This window comes from Pituophis catenifer, unplaced genomic scaffold, assembly GCF_029215685.1.
Source record: "Pituophis catenifer annectens isolate HBS135680 unplaced genomic scaffold, rPitCat1.0.hap2 SCAF_3, whole genome shotgun sequence".
In the NCBI taxonomy this organism is placed as follows: domain Eukaryota; kingdom Metazoa; phylum Chordata; class Lepidosauria; order Squamata; family Colubridae; genus Pituophis; species Pituophis catenifer.
The window spans coordinates 155,211,070-155,228,591 of record NW_027256883.1 but is presented as its reverse complement, the minus strand read 5'-3'; the positions used below and the strand labels follow the sequence as shown (position 1 = coordinate 155,228,591).

Here is a 17,522-nt window from a genome sequence, read left to right as displayed (position 1 = left end):
TATGTCTTTAAATAACACTTATATAAGGTCATACTGCAGAGAGTGACTTTCGTAACTTGCTTAATGGTTAAGTGGAAACATTTCCTTCCTTATAGTGGGAATAAAAGCTACATCTTTGGACTGCTCCAAGCAGGGCTTTTCTTGTGCTTAGTGTCCCTCTTTTTTGTGGCAGCCACCTCCCACCCTAACTTATTCTGCCAGAGACCACCTGACTCTTCCTATAAATGCTCAGGCACACCTCCCACCCGAGTTAAGCCAAGTTCTTCCTAGGAATTCCACAGAGTGAAATGTTCTCTATTTCTTACCCAGATAGTTCCTTTATTTAAAAAAAAAATATCTCCCACCTTTACAGTCTTTGAAGGAAGCCCACGCCAGGGTTCAACGCGCCCCCTCCCCCGGGCAACCTGGTGGTTACCTCCTACTTTTATAGCCATTTCTACTGGCACTACCCATCACCCCCCCCACCCCTTCCTACCTAGTCCAACCTTCGCAAGCGCTGAAAACGATGGAAATGCCGAATAGGATTTCTCCCTCGTGTTCTCTTACGACGGAACAAGCCTATTTATTCCTCAGGGAAAGGGATGGGGGCACCGAGAGAGCCCCGTCCTACCTTCATCTAGGCCTCTGCCACCCCAGGCCACCCCCCATCCACACCCCGCCTGCCGGTCTCTCCTGGGGATACCCGAAACCCCTCCCTCCTTGGGAGAAGCGGAGCCAACAGCAGCCACTCGCTGCAGGCCCCGCCGTGGCACATAAGGAGCCGGGCTCCAGCCGCAGGCCCCTTCCTTCCCTTCGCAGAGGGGGGAAAGTCTGTTCCCCCCACCCTACCCCGCCCCGCCCCGCCCCGCCCGGGTCCTCCAAAGAGCTGGGAGGTTTTAAGTGGTCTGGCCTCCAGATCGCCTCCCTCCCTCCCGCCACCGCCAAATCCCTCGGTGCCTCACCTGCCAGCGCCAGGATCTGGGCCTTGTGGAGCGGCGGCCGCTCTCCCCACTCGCCGGGGCTCTCGTCGCCGTCCTCGGGGTCGTGAGCCGGGCTGCGGTAGACGGTGTAAACCTTCTGGTTGTCGAAGTCGAGCCGGGATTTGGGGCTGAAGTCCTGCACGCACGACACGGGCAGCGCATAACACACGTTGTCCTCCAGGAACCGCACGAAGGCATACATCATGGAGCGGGGCCGCGACCCGGGAGGGGGCTGAGGGGCAGGCGAGCGGCGAAGGTGGGGTGGAGGGGGGAAGGAGGTGATAGAAAGGGGGGCCGCCCGTCTCTGTGCTCCCGCAACCCCGGCTCTTCTGTTATTGTTCCTGGAAGCCCTGCTCGGCGCTCGGCTGAGCTAGTCTGGGCTGCAGAGCCTTCGCTTCTTCCCAAGGCAGCCGGGATTCGGGCTTCCCGCGAGCAGTCGAGCGCCGAGCGAAGCGAGCCTCAGTCTGGCGTGCAGCTCGCAGAATTGGCCGACGCGGGCGGGAGATAGTGCTGCCACAAGCAGCGGTCGTGTCTCTCTGTCGGGCAGGAGGGGGGAGAATTTACGGCGACGGGCGACTTTTGGGAACGTAGCTTTGGAGCTCATTGTTGCCGCCGCCAGGCCCGATCTCTCAGCAAAAGAAGGGCGAGGGGAAGGCGGTTTGCAGGCCGGTGCAGCGGCTGCTCTTCCCTGCCCCGTTACTGAAGCGGACCTTTCTCCCTCTCCTCTTTTATCCACCTAGCGTGGATAAAGCTCGCCGAATCCAGTCCTCTCTGCCACCCCGTCTTGTTAAGACGGAGAGGACTGGGTGGTGACTTGGGGAAAGGCGGAAAACTTGCAGAGTTTTCACGGCCGTTTCCCAGGCGAAAGGGAGCAGGCGACCTGTTTCTGTGCAGCTGACCCATAAGGTGGCTTCCTTTGGGCAATGCACTGCCTTTAGCCCTAGCAGGTTAGATGGCAAGAGTGCAAATAACGGCTTCTTGTGAGCTCTGGGACAGACAGAAAACAAGCCGTCGGGTGGATTTGCCTCAGGAATGGGCAGTAAGGAAGCCTTGGGCCCAGCGCGAAAATCCCAAGAATGGGCTTCTCTTATCCTCTACCACAGCAGAGAACATTGAGTCCAAGAGGCCCATCTAACAATAAAAGGAAAATTGGGCTCTTGCAAAGTTTGGTTGCCTAGTGCAGGGGTCCCCAAAGTTGGCAGCTGTAAGACTTGTGGACTTCAATGCTGGCTGGAAAATTCTGGAGAGTTGAAGTCCACAAGTCTTAAAGCTGCCAAGTTTGAAGACCTCTGGCCTAGTGAAACCAAGTAGATGCTGCTTTTCGCCATCTCCTTCCACTCAGACAGTTGGGCCCAAGGAAGAGAGACAGCAGCTGTTTTGTTGTTTTTTCTGTCACCATAGCAGCCTTCTGATATCCTCCCACATTTTTTTTTTTTTTGCCTGCCAATATAGCAAAGCTTGTTGAGTTGAGAAAAATTAGACCTTGGGCTTGGTTGTTGATACCCTGGCAAAGACCCTTATCCATCTTTCTCTCTGGGTGATCCCAATCTATAGCATATACTTTATCTTCTTAGGCCCACAAATCATTTCTCAAGAGAAGTCACATTATGCTCAATCAAGAATATTGGCAGTTCATGACAATTTCACTGAAAAAAACAATAGTGCTTCATTTGCACTGCCTACTTACTCATGCTTAACTGAACCATCCTTTATTCAGTACAATTATATTGGTTCACATGACACACAAGCTGAATAATTATGCTGATTTGCTGTAGTTTATGTACCACTAGACCAAACTGCTACACTTGACAAAACAAGAAGATAACGCATCCACATCATGCCAAAAGTCTTTCTAGTCAATATTCTAGAGCCAAATTCACCACTTGGCCCAGTGTATTCTTTGAACCCATAAACTCAGTTTTCAACAGGAGAAGGTTAATACTAACCCCACCCCCATACATGTGTTACTCATTAGTCAAAGGCTCTGTAGCATGAATCCAGGAACCCCAATCCAACTGTTGGGCATATGCAGGAAGGAAATAAATAGCATTAAAGGTGTGGGACCAGATAATTGAATCCCTGCCTCTTTTTAACAATTTAACATGCTTTTTAACATGCTTTGCTTGCATCAAAAAGATGAGAGGGCTTCAATCAGCCTGGTCATAAACACTATTTTGATGCTATTGACTTACTTTATGGATGCCTCTACTAACAGGAAAAGTCATGATTAATAGCTGTTTTTGTAGGTTTTCCAGGATTTCATGCTGATCATAGATATTGAAAGGAACAATTAACCCTCATCTAAATAGTTCATATGATATGGGGAATTACCTTAATCCCAAAGAAGACTTAAATCTGGCACTAAATCTAATTTCCCACATTAAATTAACTAGACTGTTTGATTCAATTTTCTTGTTGACCTGGTGTGCTTACCATCCTACCTCCAAGATCCAGTTAAGTATTCTATGTGGGAAAAATCAGATATAATTGTGCAGTTTTGGGTATCTAGGCTCATCAGTAATCCTTACTCCTGCAATTGGGATCACATTATAGTAACGTTTGATTTTTATTTAGTATGTTATATACGTCCAGCCAATTGTAGTTTATGAAATAGAGCAGGGGTGTCAAACTCGGCCCCGTGGGCCAGATGTGTAACACTGGCCACACCCACCCCTAGTTTAGCGAAGGGGAAAAAAATTGCAATATGTTACATGGTGACGTGAGTTTGACACCCCTGAAATAGAGTAATATGAAATTAATACTCATTGCATATATATACAGCTTGGGTGGTAATTGCAAAGGTTATAAGTATAATTTTCAGCAAAAAAATCTGTTGTGACAAAAAGCAAGCTTTTTCACTCTCAGTGAAGAATAATAACACATCTCAGATATTTTTTTAGTAACATCTGTAAGAAATGTTTCATACAAAACTTGTCCCATACTATCCAATATAAATACTTTTTGTAAGTTTAAAGAAAACACATACTTTAAAAAACAGGATAAGAAAAGGAAACATCATTTGTTCAATTATGACAATAGATACCTTGCAAGATGCCTAATTATGTGTGAAAGATATGTATCAATGATTTGAACAATTTAGATAAATTAACAACAAATGGACATACAATTGTGTGAAGATTATTAGTTGACAAGCGGAAATAAAATCCTTCAATCTGTAAATTAGCTTTAATTTTCATACTTTCAATAGCATGATCATAAACTGCAAAATGTTATATTAATATATATTTAGATGAGGACCACCAATAGTTTCTTCCTTAGATATTTCACTATACATTTTTTTTTGTGCCAACCTATAACAAGTTCCTCTGTGTTCAATAGGATTGCAACTCACCAGCATGAAACCCTAATAGGATCTATTATTTTTGTATATGAGTACAGTAGAAAACAGGACTACTTACTAAGTTAAGCATCATAAATCATTTTTTATATGAAAAGCATACTATAAGAAGCTAGATATGGCAATGGAAAAAAGGAGGAAGAACTCTGATATAAAGCTAAAGCTTATTCCTGTTCTGTAAATAAAGATGACTGTAACAATGGATACAATATAGTTTATGAATAGAAAAGGAAAACATGGGATGGTAAGTGACAGGACTAGTTTTGAACACAGAAATCGGCAAGAATTTTGCTGGTGGTACAGAGCCAAAGCTGCAATGCCAAGTGTGTATAGAGCAGTGATGGCTAACTTTTTTGGCGCCGAGTGCCAAAAGCGTGCACACACACCCATAATGCAATGCATGCATGACCCCCTGCGCATCTGCGTGACCCCCATTTATGCCCTGCCCCCCATCCATGCGTGCATGACCCCCTGCGTGCCCTGACCCCCCCCGCATGTGCCCCAACCTCCACTTGTGCGCATGACCCCGTGTGTCCCCGCACGTGCATGCCTGCCTCGCACATGCGTGCATGACTCCCGTGCATATGCCCTGCCCCCATGCATGCGCATGCATCTGCATGGCCCCTGCCTCCTGCGTATGCACAGCAGAGACCTGAAAACCAGGTGGCCGGCGGGAGGCACACTCGCATGTGCAGCAGAGCTGAGCTGGGGCAACTGCTCACATGCCCACAGAGAGGGCTCTGCGTGCCACCTGTAGCACGCATGCCATAGTTCACCATCACGGGTATAGAGTGTACTGTGTTCTATATTTGTACTTATTTTATTTTTTGTAAATTATTTGTTGTTTCACAGCTTTATGGGTTTTGCTAGAAAAGAGATCCCATCTTTTGAATCAGGGACATGATAAATCACCTTACATTGAATCAAACTGTTAGTCCATCTAATTTGGTACTAAGTGTATTAACAGTGGAAACTTTGCCAGCTTCCCCTGGAAAAACAAGGTCTTAAATATAAGAGCATCTGCATGTAAAGCAAAGGCCCTCTCGCTGAGCTTTTCTTTCATCTTGGAAACACTGAGAAGCAATCTATAGGGGTACTAATGGAGCATATTAATATACTTTGCCAGAGTTTGGAGCTCATAATCAGTTTTTCTAATAAGATTGTCCATGATATATACTAGGGCATTTTTTTTAAATGAGAAGTCAGTCTGACCCAAAGACCCACGGATCTCCAGCAATGGCAGCAATACTGACTTCACTGCCCAAGGAGGACAGTGATGTAGCACTAAAGCCAGAATGGCACACTTGGCAGGGGAAATATGGCTATATGAATAATTCCATACACAAATCATTCCATATGTGAAACAGCTTGGGGTGATCCATGACCCTACAGAAGATTGTGCATTTTGTTCAGTCCAGACCTGAAACATTTAATAAATCTAAGATAATCTGTTTTCCAAGTAAGAGGTGTTTGGACACAGAGAGGAGGCTTGTGGTTTTGCCCAGACTGCTATCTTGCAAATTTCTTGGCCATAAAGTGTGTCTTCTGTATTGAAAGCACATTTTCCATTTTGTTCCGTGAATGGAGACGCTACCTCTGACTGCCTCCTGATTGGCTAAGGGAGATGAGGCTAGCTCTCTCCCCTATTGCCTTAAGCAAGCAAGTAAAGGCATTTTTATTCAAGCACTTAAAAACAGTCAGTAATTTTAACTGATGTGATGGGGCTGGTTTTTTTTATTGATGATAAATTGTAAACTCTGCAGTTTTATTTTTATTCTTGCTAACTACCTGAAAGTCTATGGCAATTCACCACAGCCAACTTGCCACAGCTACCTCACCATGGGACAACTCACTGCGGAACAAGAATTACACTAATGTAATTAGTGTTAATAATGTGATGTAGAAATGGTGGAATAAAATCATTAAAGAACGGATGCAAAAGGAGGAACAAAATGAAATGTGAATGACAGAAACTAAAATATTTTTTTATTTATTTTAAATAATTAAATTGAATTGTTAAATTGTCCTGTGGCGAGTTGTCCCATGGTAAGTTGGCCTTGGTGAGTTATCTGTGGTGAGTTGTCCCATTCCAACTATCTGATGCACCAGGTCAGAGAGAAAGCCAAAATAAATAAATAAAAGCCCACCTTCCTACATTTAATAACATATTTTAACTTTGTTTGCAGCTTAGCCTAGGTTCTATTCTCTAGGCAATAGACAAGAGTTGGATGTCACTGCAGCAAAGTTCTTTATTATTACAAGCCTTGATAACATAATGTTATTCGTCATCAATACCTGCACTACTTGGTGAAACTCACCAAGAAATTTATCAACAAAAGAAAATTTTCAGTCTTTCAAATGGATCCCTCTCAAGTGTTCACAAACTGCACTACAACTACCATCTATTTCAATTTCCCCTTAAACCTACATATGAGAGTGGAATAAACACTGTAATATTTTGCAGAACTACTGTATACTGCTCTACCCATCTCTCAAAGTGAGCTTAACAATAGCTTCTGTTATTCGGCTCATCCTAGCAAAAATAGTTTCCCAACTATTGCAACATGTCTGTAATAACAGTGACTTTACCCTGCACAAAACTATTAATGTTAGAATGATTTTTAAAATAAGAATTGAGTAAAAAGTATCATAAGCTTTTGCTTTCCTTCCCTTTTGAGTGGGTAGGGGGGAGATATGCTGCTGTAACAGAAGTCTGAATTCATTGAATTATTTTTTTATGAGCAAGGAACATTACCATCAGGGAAGTTTTTTAAAAATGACTTCCAGGGAATGTTCTGGAGTATACAGTATATGTCATACATTGTCAGTTATATTTACTGGGACTTTTCTCCACTGCAGAGCTGAAATGTTCTGGAGTTAGAAAATATTGGTATGAAATGTGCTAGCTGTAATCCTTATTATTCCTATGTTACCTGTGTTTCAATGGTGACAGAGCCTAACAAATATATAATTTGAATTCCCCTTTGACTATGTTGAAATAAGAGGGGGAAATACATTAATTGATAACTTAAGCTTGGGGCCTTTTCTCATTCTTGGATTTAAAGACCAAGCCAAACACTGCATCCTGCTGAGAAAAAGTACAAGAATATTGTCAGAACTTTTTCATGCCATGATTAAGGTACCAGTGGGAAAAGACTAGCAGGGAAAGAACTAAAAAAAAGTTTAAAAAAAAATCCAAGCCACTTTCTTACAAAACATATTTAACTTCCTATCACATAGATCTCCTTTCTAGAAGGGCTAATGAAAACTAGGAATTGGCACTGTGATTCCCCCATTCCCATCTCTGAATTTATTTCCCAAATTTACAGTACAGACTAAATGCCTAATTAGTCAGATGGGAAGTAGAGATTTTCTTAATTTGCATCTGATAACATTTGTGATTAGAAGTCCAGGTGTATCACATGGTTTTACAGGATACTTAAACGATTTCAACATCTAAAGTACCTATTTGTATCAGGGACATTTATATCCTATAGGAATCTAAAGCATTTAAATTATTTCCATTAGTCATAAGTGATGATGTGAAAGATTCAAGAGACTTTCTGCACTTCTAAGTTAAAGTTAGGGTTGGAATTTGGCTGTCATAAAGAAATTTCGGGCTGCAAATCTAAATTGACCACCTAGGCATCCAACTGTCTCAAACATTATTATTCCTACCATCTATTATTCCTACCATCTATATCTATATACCATCTATAACGAGGTCAACACTGGTTCAGTAGGCTCAGGAAGCCAGAGAACTGGTTTCTGGGACAGACCTCTGCAGTTTGGAAACAGCATTAAACCTACACTGATCATAACCCACTAAATAAGCTCAATGGTCGCTTGTGGAGCTATGTGGTAAATTAAGAAAGCTAACTATTCCCAAAACCTGAATTTTGGGGGAAATTTATTTATTTATTTATTTTTATTGCGATTTATATGCCGCCATTCTCCCAAGGGACTCAGGGCGGCTTACAAAAACAATATCCAATACAAATCACAATAAAATTAAAATCAACAACCCAATTAAAACAATTTAAAATTATAACAATGTACACCCATAACGGATCAGTTAAGTTGACAAAAGAGCCATGTCTTCAACTCACGATGGAAGGAAAGGAGGTCGGGGGCTGTCCTGAGCTCGGTGGGCAAATCATTCCAGAGGGTCGGGGCTCCCACAGAGAACGCTCTCCTCCTGGGGGCCGTCAGCCGACATTGTTTGGCTGAAGGCACCCTTAGGAGGCCCACTCTGAGATCGCACAGGACGGTGGGAGAGCAGCTGGAGATGGTTCTGCAAGTATCCCGGGCCTAAGCCATGAAGGGCTTTATAGGTAAGCACCAGCACCTTGAAACGAATCTGGAATGCCACCGGCAGCCAGTGAAGCTCGCGCAGGAGAGGTGTTACATGGGAGTATCGAGAAGCCCCCGTAATTACCCACACGGCCGCATTCTGGACTAGCTGGAGCCTCCGGATGCATCCCAAGGGTAGGCCCATGTAGAGGGTGTTACAGTAGTCCAACCTAGAGGTAACGAGGGCGTGAGTGACCATGGCAAGGGCATCCCGGTCTAGAAAAAGGCGCAACTGGCACACAAGACGCACCTGTGCAAAGGCCCCCCTGGTTACGGCCATCAGATGGTCATCCAAGGACAGCCGAGAATCCAGGAAGACGCCCAGATTGAGAATCCTATCGGAGGGAGTAAGAGTCTTCCACTTTATTGTGCAATTCCCATAGTTCTCAAACAGATTTCAGCAGCATCTAGGGAATTGATTGTTTTTAATGTTTTAATTTTTAATGTTTTTATATATGGTTTTTAAATGCATTGTAAGCCGCCTTGAGTCTTCGGAGAAAGGCGGCATACAAGTTGAACAAATAAATAAATAAATTACGTGGTACAACAGTGCCACATGCTATAGCAACTCTTTCCACCTGGAGAGGGAAAATATTTGGCAAAGGAGAGTATATAGTGGACAGGACAACATCCTGAATTTGCTAGAAACGCTGGGTGGGCACCATTCCACTGTTTGCCCCATTCATCATTGACAGAAAAGTTTTCAAAGCTGGTCTTGTAAACCTTGAAACTGCTACAGGTTGCTTCAAGAAAAAAGCACTGGAACAACTAAGGACAACCTAGACTGTCTCACTCATGGTTTGTGGATCAAATGAAGTTATCATGAGAACAAGGAAAGTTGGCAAAGCAGATTTGTATCATGGTTAAATGAAGTTAGAGAAAGGCCTTTATGCTTACAGTTCTTTAACAGTTAACAGAACAAATCTGAAGTAAAATTGGCTCATTATTTTTAGAAATCAATGGCTGCTCTGAGCTTGTTGTTACAAGCCATAATACAACAAACGTAAGAACAATATTTATTTCTCTGCTGGCAAATATATCTGTGGCTATAGATATTGTGATCTTTTAAAACTGTGGTCTTTTCAATACTGTGGAGTCTAGACAATGATGTGATCTCACTGATCTTTTCCATTCAAGAAAAGTTCAGAGGCATTAAAAGCTGATAATCCATTTCATTTCTAACACTTTATACAAGCATCTACATAGCTATATTCTAGTGTTTTCAACATGAAATAAATGTCATTATCACAGCAGGCCAAATAACACTTCAAAATAGTTTTGATTAATATGAGAATTCCAGTGGAGAGCTTGAAGGGAGGCAGTCTGGAATATGAATAGGTTACAGTAATATTGTGAAAATCTCCTTAGAATTCAGAAATAATAGCTCTTAATAAAATTAGAATGACGTATTCTCAAATACCAATATCACCATATTGCCATACCCCAAATAAGGCATTTAAAAATATCACATTTATTTATATCTGCTAAGGTGAAACTGAAGAACCCATTCAGATAGAGGAATGCTTTTAAAAAGTGTCATAAATCAATAGATTTTTCAGGATTATTTTAAAGGACTATAGGGTTTATAGGAGTATGCAGGGGCTCGGCAGTGGTGGGATTCAAATAATTTAACAACCGGTTCTCTGCCCTAATGATTTCTTCCAAAACCAGTTTGCCAAACTACTCAGAAAGTTAACAACTTTTTTGATGGGAGTATATTCTGTGGAAGTCCGGGGGGGAGGGGAGGGTTGGGGGGGTTAGGGACGGTGAGGTTGGGGAGTTTGGGGTGGGTTGGGGGGGGGAAATGGGGTGAAAATGTAATTGTAAAACTTTTGCAATAAAAAAAAAAAGAAAGTTAACAACCGGTTCTCCCGAAGTGGTGCGAACTGGCTGAATCCCACCACTGGGCTCAGGGTATCTGAGGATGGGTGGAGGTGTCAAAAAGTCAAGAAGATAGTCTCAACAATGCAAACAAAGCCTTTCCTGGTTTCTGTGTGGATTGTGGCCCAGATAAAAAAGAGGCAGGCTTTAGTATCATGACAAACCCACCACCTTTAGTCTCATGATAAACCCACCCACCAGTTTTCCATTGAGGAAGCAGAGACTGAGTGATCCATTGAATGTTATTCAAAGGACTATCAAAAGCAATCTGACTAACGAAATACAAACATATGATAATGGACTGTAAGGAGAGAAATAAAATGTTTATTTAAAGAACAGCTTTCCTCATGGAAGTAAAGCAACTGACGATTAACAGAATGAAATGCAAGGTGTGTATGAAACGCTCCATATATTTTCTAATGATACCCTCTTTTCACAATGGGAAAAGTAGAGAAGACGGAATTAAATAGAAGAGGATGGGTGTTTTGATAATGGTGTGGAACTGTTGCAAATGTAAGTAAAAATTGGGATGTCTGGTTTAAATGTTCACTACTGACTTGCATTCATTACATAATCTTTTCTCTTATTATTTTATCTTTCTGCTAATTTATTTTAGCCATCTATAGCTCTTCAATTAGAGGACCCTAGAACAATTTACCAGAGAAGAAGGGAGGGGGGAGGAGAGAAAGGAAGAAGTCTTTAAACCATCACAATAAAACTAACAAGCTTTAAAAAATGAATACAAGAACTGAAAGCAAAATATATTGTTACAGAAGAGAAAAATGCCTACGAAGCAAGTAATCTGAGCCTGACATATTAATTTACAAATACTTGGGAAAGCAGTTCTTCCGTTCTAAAATAAGACAGTGGGTGTCCATTGAAACATAGCTGAGATACTATCCCTGAGATGGATTTACTCCTGACTGTTGCATTCTTAATTGGTAGGACCATGATCAGAATTGCCCTGGATAATTTTAATGCATGAATTGAATTAAATTCAAGAAAGTAATACTTTATATCTATCTTCCAAACTATTAGTGTCAATATCTACCATTGTCCCAGAGTTTGCAAGGAACCAGTGCAGTATTTTCAAGACTCCTGTTACCTTATTTAGCTGTACCCTACATCATGCCACAGCTTCCAGATTGTCTTCAAGGGTAGCCCCACATAGAACATTTTACAATAGTTTAATTAAGATATTATTAGAACAAAGATCACTGAGATAAGATTATTTTACCCAGTCACTATTGTAGTGGGTATATCAACTAAAGCTTGGCATAGGTCCTCCTTGGTATTGAAATCAAGTGCATCTCTATCAACAGTTTAGAATCAAGAAAAATGCCAGATTATGTGCCTGTTGTCAGCGTTCCAGAAAAAAACCCCAACTTCCAAAGCTGACATCTGTCCCATTACCAAGGACTATTACCTCATTCAGTTCAAGCCACCATACCAGGCACAAGAAGAAGAAAAAGAACTGCATCTAGTAGTAGCAAGCATCTCTCATAAAACATGACTGGTTCCGCAGAAATTTATTCGGACCAAATAAAGAAATTATAGCAGTAAGTCCAAATATTCTGCATACTTAGGAATGCACTAAAAAGATGGAAAAATTAGGCATGTTCACACTAGGATATATTGCATTATTTTATTCAAAATATTTACTGTAATATGACTCACTGTAGCTGAGATTGGGAAGGTTGCTGATAAATTGTACTTGTTACCTTTTTCCAGTCAATTCCCCCCTCTCTACTTTAAAAAAACAAATAGTGAGAAAATATTTCAAAATGCAGCTAGAAGCAGAAATCGGGAAGAGTTAAACACATAGCAAAGTGTATGTGTGTGTGAGTGAAAGGGGGGGAGGGAGGGAGGGAGAGAGAGAGAGAGAGAAAGAAAGAAGAAAGAAAGAAAGAAAGAAAGAAAGAAAGAAAGAAAGAAAGAAAGAAAGAAAGAAAGAAAGAAAGAAAAAAGGCTTTTATATTTATCCCAAAATGGAGTTAGAAAATGTTGAAAATCACTTTTTCTGAAGGTATCATAAAGGAATGCATTTTTCTATTGGCCTAAGATTATATGAAAAGAAACACTTACAGTAAGTGTGTCATAGTCTGTAATATCTAATGTCTCTCATCCTCACAAAATAAACAATAGTCCATTTAACATGGCATAATTAACTTCTACCTGGTTGTATATGCAATTAGATTTCTAATGCTTAATACAATTTGAGTACAAGTTGGCAGTAATTTATGATGTGTTCAGCAGAAAATGCACAGTGGGAAATATTTCTAATCCACATGCCTTTTCCAAAATTAAATTAGAATTTCCTACATGAATGTGCTGTGTGCAACATCAGAGGTTTTGCTGGCCTCTTCCATCTGGACTGAAAACTATCTGGCAATTTTTACTTCTGAATATACAGATTGTGTGGCATATCAGTTACTTGGGAAAGCAGAACTAAAATGCTTGGGCAGGCAGAATTCAGATGAGGAAAAGAGAAAATCCTTTTAGAACCACCTCTGCATGATCTGGTTATTCTTAGATGAAATACCAAAATTAGGCTTGTAAAATTCTTAATCTTATACAGAATTCACTAAATCCACATATTACAAATAATGTCAGTTATGGAAGTCAAAATATACAAGGAGTCCTCGACTTACATCCACAATTGAGCCCAAAATTTCCATTGCTAAACAAGACAGTTTTAAGTAGTTTGGCCAACTTGACAACATTTTTTGCCATATTTGTCAAGTAAATCGCTGCACTTGTTAAGTGCGTGATGTGGTCACTAAGCGAATCTGGCTTCTCTCATTGACTTTGCTTGTCAGAAGCAGCTAGGATTGTTATAAAGGATGATCACATGACCCCCGGACAATGCAACTGTCATAAATACTTGCCAATTTCCAAGCACCCAAATTCTGATCACATGACCATGAGAGTGCTGCAACAGTCCTATGTGTGAAAACCCGTCAGAAGTCACTTTTTTTCAGTGCTGCTGTAATTTCAAATAATCACTAAACGGATGGTTGTAAATCAGGGACCTACATTCACCGCTGATACAATACAAATTTTGGAGTCACAACAACTCCTAAAATTAGGCATCTTGATAAAAGTCTATGATCTGAGTTCCAGCATAATTTTTAAAATATAAAATAATTCAACTAAAAGGCCTCCAAAGCAAGGAATGTCAAATGAATGCACCAAAAGGTACAAGAGAAATGTTGTAAACAATAAGCAGACACACTGGATATGATAAAAAACTAGGTTGATATCAAAAGAAGATTACAAAAAATAATGTGCAAATTTTCAAGAACAGTGTGCAAACTTTCAAGTTTTCAACTATACTTCATCCAGCTAGATATTTTTTAAAAAACAGACAAGAAGAGGAAGAAAGAACTATGACTAGAACTATGGGTATTGAAGCTATGTCTTCACCACTTACAATCTTAGAAATACAGGGGCAGTCTATAGATATGCTAATTGGTTCCTATTAGGCAAAAGAAAAAAAAATACTGAATCAATTCCTAAAACATGGGATGGAATCAAAAATCACACACCATAATACAGCAAGAATAAAAGCAAGTGTCATCAAGCTAGAGGATGGTACATATCACATATACGTAAGTGCTAAATACGTATCACAAAATTCACATATATGTAAATCCTAAAACCTACACAGACAACAGTACTTAATCCAACTATAGAAATGTAAGGATATTTAATAAATGGCCATATTAAAAACAAAATATAACTTGAATATTGGGAAATCGCAACAATGAGAGAAAATCTGGCATTTCATCTTCTGTTTTCTCAGCAAGTATTAACCTCCTAAATGTTTGAACTAAAGAGGACCTTTGTGCAAACTCATCAGACTATTTCCTATAAGGAGCTCTTAATAGCAATCTGCCATTTGTGGCAAGTGCCCCAAAGCTGCCAGTCACAAGTGACAGCTATACAGGCAGTGTTGTTAAAAATAAATAAATAAAGTTCTTCCAAGGTGAGCCAGGCTGCTCCGTCTGTTGCCCCCACAATTCCCTTATGATAGCCCAAGGCCTCCCTTCAGGCAAGTGCTCCCGCTATGACTCCTCTCACTAGCCCCAGCAAAACAAAATTTCCAGTCTTTCCCTTCAGCAATCAACCTAAAGACAGCTGTTCTTTCATAAGGATCCCAGATGGGGGCAATGGATCAGAGCAAGTGACTTCTTTCAGTCTATGCCAATCCATCCCAAAAACTGTCTTTTCCCTCTGGCAAAGCTTTCCAGGGAAATGGGTGCAGCTGAGCAGGAAGAAAAGCCCACAGACCCAAAGATCCTTCCATGCAATTTTTTTCAGCAGGTTTTTAAAACAAAGCAAAGCAACACAAAACAAAATGCTGTGTGCCTTTAGTGTGAGAGTCTAGAAAAATCATATAGATTTTAATAATTGGTGGTTGTTTTTTTTAAGGAACCCAATAGAATGTTGAGATTTTTTTAAAGAATTAAATCAATGTTACTAGGTTTAATTATTATTCCTATATAGAATGTCATGCAGCCTTCAGTGTGATGATGATGATGATGATGATGATGATGATGATGATGATGATGATATGCATTCAGTCATGTCCAATTCTTGGTGATTCTATGGGCCAGGTCTCTCCACATCTTTCAATTTTGCACTGCTTCTTTGAGTTATTCTATGCTCTGGCTGATATCAGCTTTGATGGTGTCCAGCCCTGTGTTCTTTGGCAGCCTGGTTTCCTTTTACTGCTCCAAACATAATTGCTTTCTCCAGTGAATTCTCCTGCATGACATGGTCAAAATAAGTGAGACACAGTTTTATGATTTTTGCTTTCCGGTGACATGTCAGGTGTTAAGCGCACCAGTACTTGCTTGTTAGTCACCTTTGCTATCCCAGGATTACGCAGAGACCTTTTCCAGCACCACAGCTCAAACAAGTCGATTTTCTTTCTGCCTTGCTTTTTTAATGTCCAGCTTTCATAACCATAAGTAGCTATGGGGAAACACAATAGAGTGAACTAACCTACATTTAGTTGCCAGGATGATATCCTTGTTTTTCCATATTCAGCTCATGTTCATAATTGCTGTGTGACCCATTGCAATCCGATGTTTTATTTCTATGCTGCATCCACCACTTTGAGCTACTTGTGGTCCTAGGAAAGTGAAATTTTCCACACTTTCCTATCTCTTCATTGTCAATTTCTATTTTGATGTTTATAGCTTGATCTTTTTGATGTTCAGAAAGAGATCAAAATTCTCACTTTCTTCTTTGATTTTCTTATTCAGATGTTCCAGGTCTTCTTTGGTTTCTGAGAGGACAGTTATATCATCAGCATATCAAACACTGTTGATGTTTCTTTCTACAATCTTTAACCCCATTTTTGATTCTTCAAGCTCTAGCTTCCTCACGATCATTTTGGCATGCAGGTTGAATAAGAAAGGGGAAAGAATGCAACTTTGTCATACTCCTTTCTCTATCTTAAATCAATTAGTGTCTCCATAAGGTGTTCGCACAATGGTTTCCTGATTTGTATACAGTGATTCCACCAACTTGACCACATGTGCTGGTACCCCCAAGTCTTGTAGGGCTTTCCATAGCTTCTCATGATAACACAATTGAAGGCACATGTAAATGATCTTTTGATATTCATGAGATTTTTCCCTGATCCAGCGCAGATTTGCAATATAGTTGTGGGTGCCATGATCCCTCCAGAAGTCAGCTTGAATATCTGTAATTCCCTTTGGATGGTTAGTGCTAATGTATAATTTTAAGCAAAATCTTGCTGATGTGAAGGATGAGAGAAATTGTATAATAATTAGAGCAATCTTTAGAGTCACCCTTTTTCGGCAATTGAATGAACACAGCGTTTCCAATTCTGTGTCCATGTGTTGGTTTCCCAAATTTTCTGGCACAGGTCTCTAATAACTGTGGGTAATTCAGGTCTCAGTAATTCTACAGGGATAGTCTCAGTACTTGGAGTCTTGTTGTTTGGCAGTTGGCTCATCACCCATATGATCTCTTTCTCAAGGATGGCCAATACTATTTCTACTTCACTTTCCTCATCATCCTGAGCCTGTGTCCCGGCGTATAGCTCTTCTATATATTCCCACCATCTGTTCTTCATTCTTGTTGGTTGGACAGTTATTTCCCTTGTTTGTTTTTAATGATGCATTTATGATCAGTAAATGATGTTTGGATCTTTTTGACTTGCATAAATGCATTCCTAGTGTGACCCTTCATGTACTCCACTTCGAACTGTTTATATCACTTGTCCTAGTAAACTTCATTGTCCTTCCTCGCTGCCCTCTGGAAAGCTGCATTCAATCTTCTTGTTTCTTCCCATTTGCCTGCTGTCTTGGTTGCTTTTCTTTGCTCGGCTATTTTGTTGGTTTCATCGGAGAACCACTTGCACTTTTTTTCTGGCTTTTTTTCTGGCTTTTTGTATGGTATGTGTTCAACTGCAATTCCAGCAATTCTCGATTGAATTCCCTGCCACAGTTCATCACGCATTTCCTCAGCATTGTTCAAACCTATTTTTCGCCTCAATTGTGTATGTAGTAGGGATTTTGGTGACATAGAACTTCTTTGGAGGCACAGCCTTTTTGATGGTGCATAGTTTGACTTTATTCTTTGGCACCAACAATTCAACTTGGACATGTCTTAACAGCAAAGACTGAACTTGTCCACTGATGACTGCACAGGACATAGCCAATCTGATTAAGGTGAAGTCCGTTCAGTAACGTCCAAGTGTATAAGCAGCACTTGTGCTGTTTGAAACAAGTATTCATGACGCTAAATTGGTTTTCTTGGCAAAATTGTACCAAACAATCACCTGCATCAGTTCTCTCATCTAGTGAAGAGTAATGCCTGTCTCTGCTTGTTTGCCAACTTTTGCACTGAAGTCACCAAGAATGTAAACTATGTCTTTTTTGAGCACTTATTTCAGTGTTTCTTAGACCATGGCATAAAAGCCCTCTATTTTA

General features: G+C 40.6%; 1 protein-coding gene across 3 annotated transcripts in view; it reads right to left on the bottom strand.

Moving 5' to 3' along the window:
- Positions 1–17,522, bottom strand: part of BEND5 (BEN domain containing 5) — an 840,737-nt gene that overhangs the window by 387,904 nt on the left and 435,311 nt on the right. The window contains exon 1 of one of the 3 annotated variants that reach the window (XM_070939556.1): positions 942–1,223. The exons of the other annotated variants lie outside the window; for them this stretch is intronic. Within the exon in view, the coding sequence (XP_070795657.1) occupies positions 942–1,164 (223 nt within the window). The 5' untranslated portion in view covers positions 1,165–1,223. Of the gene's footprint in view, positions 1–941; positions 1,224–17,522 lie in introns of those variants that run through there. 3 annotated transcript variants of the gene reach the window in all.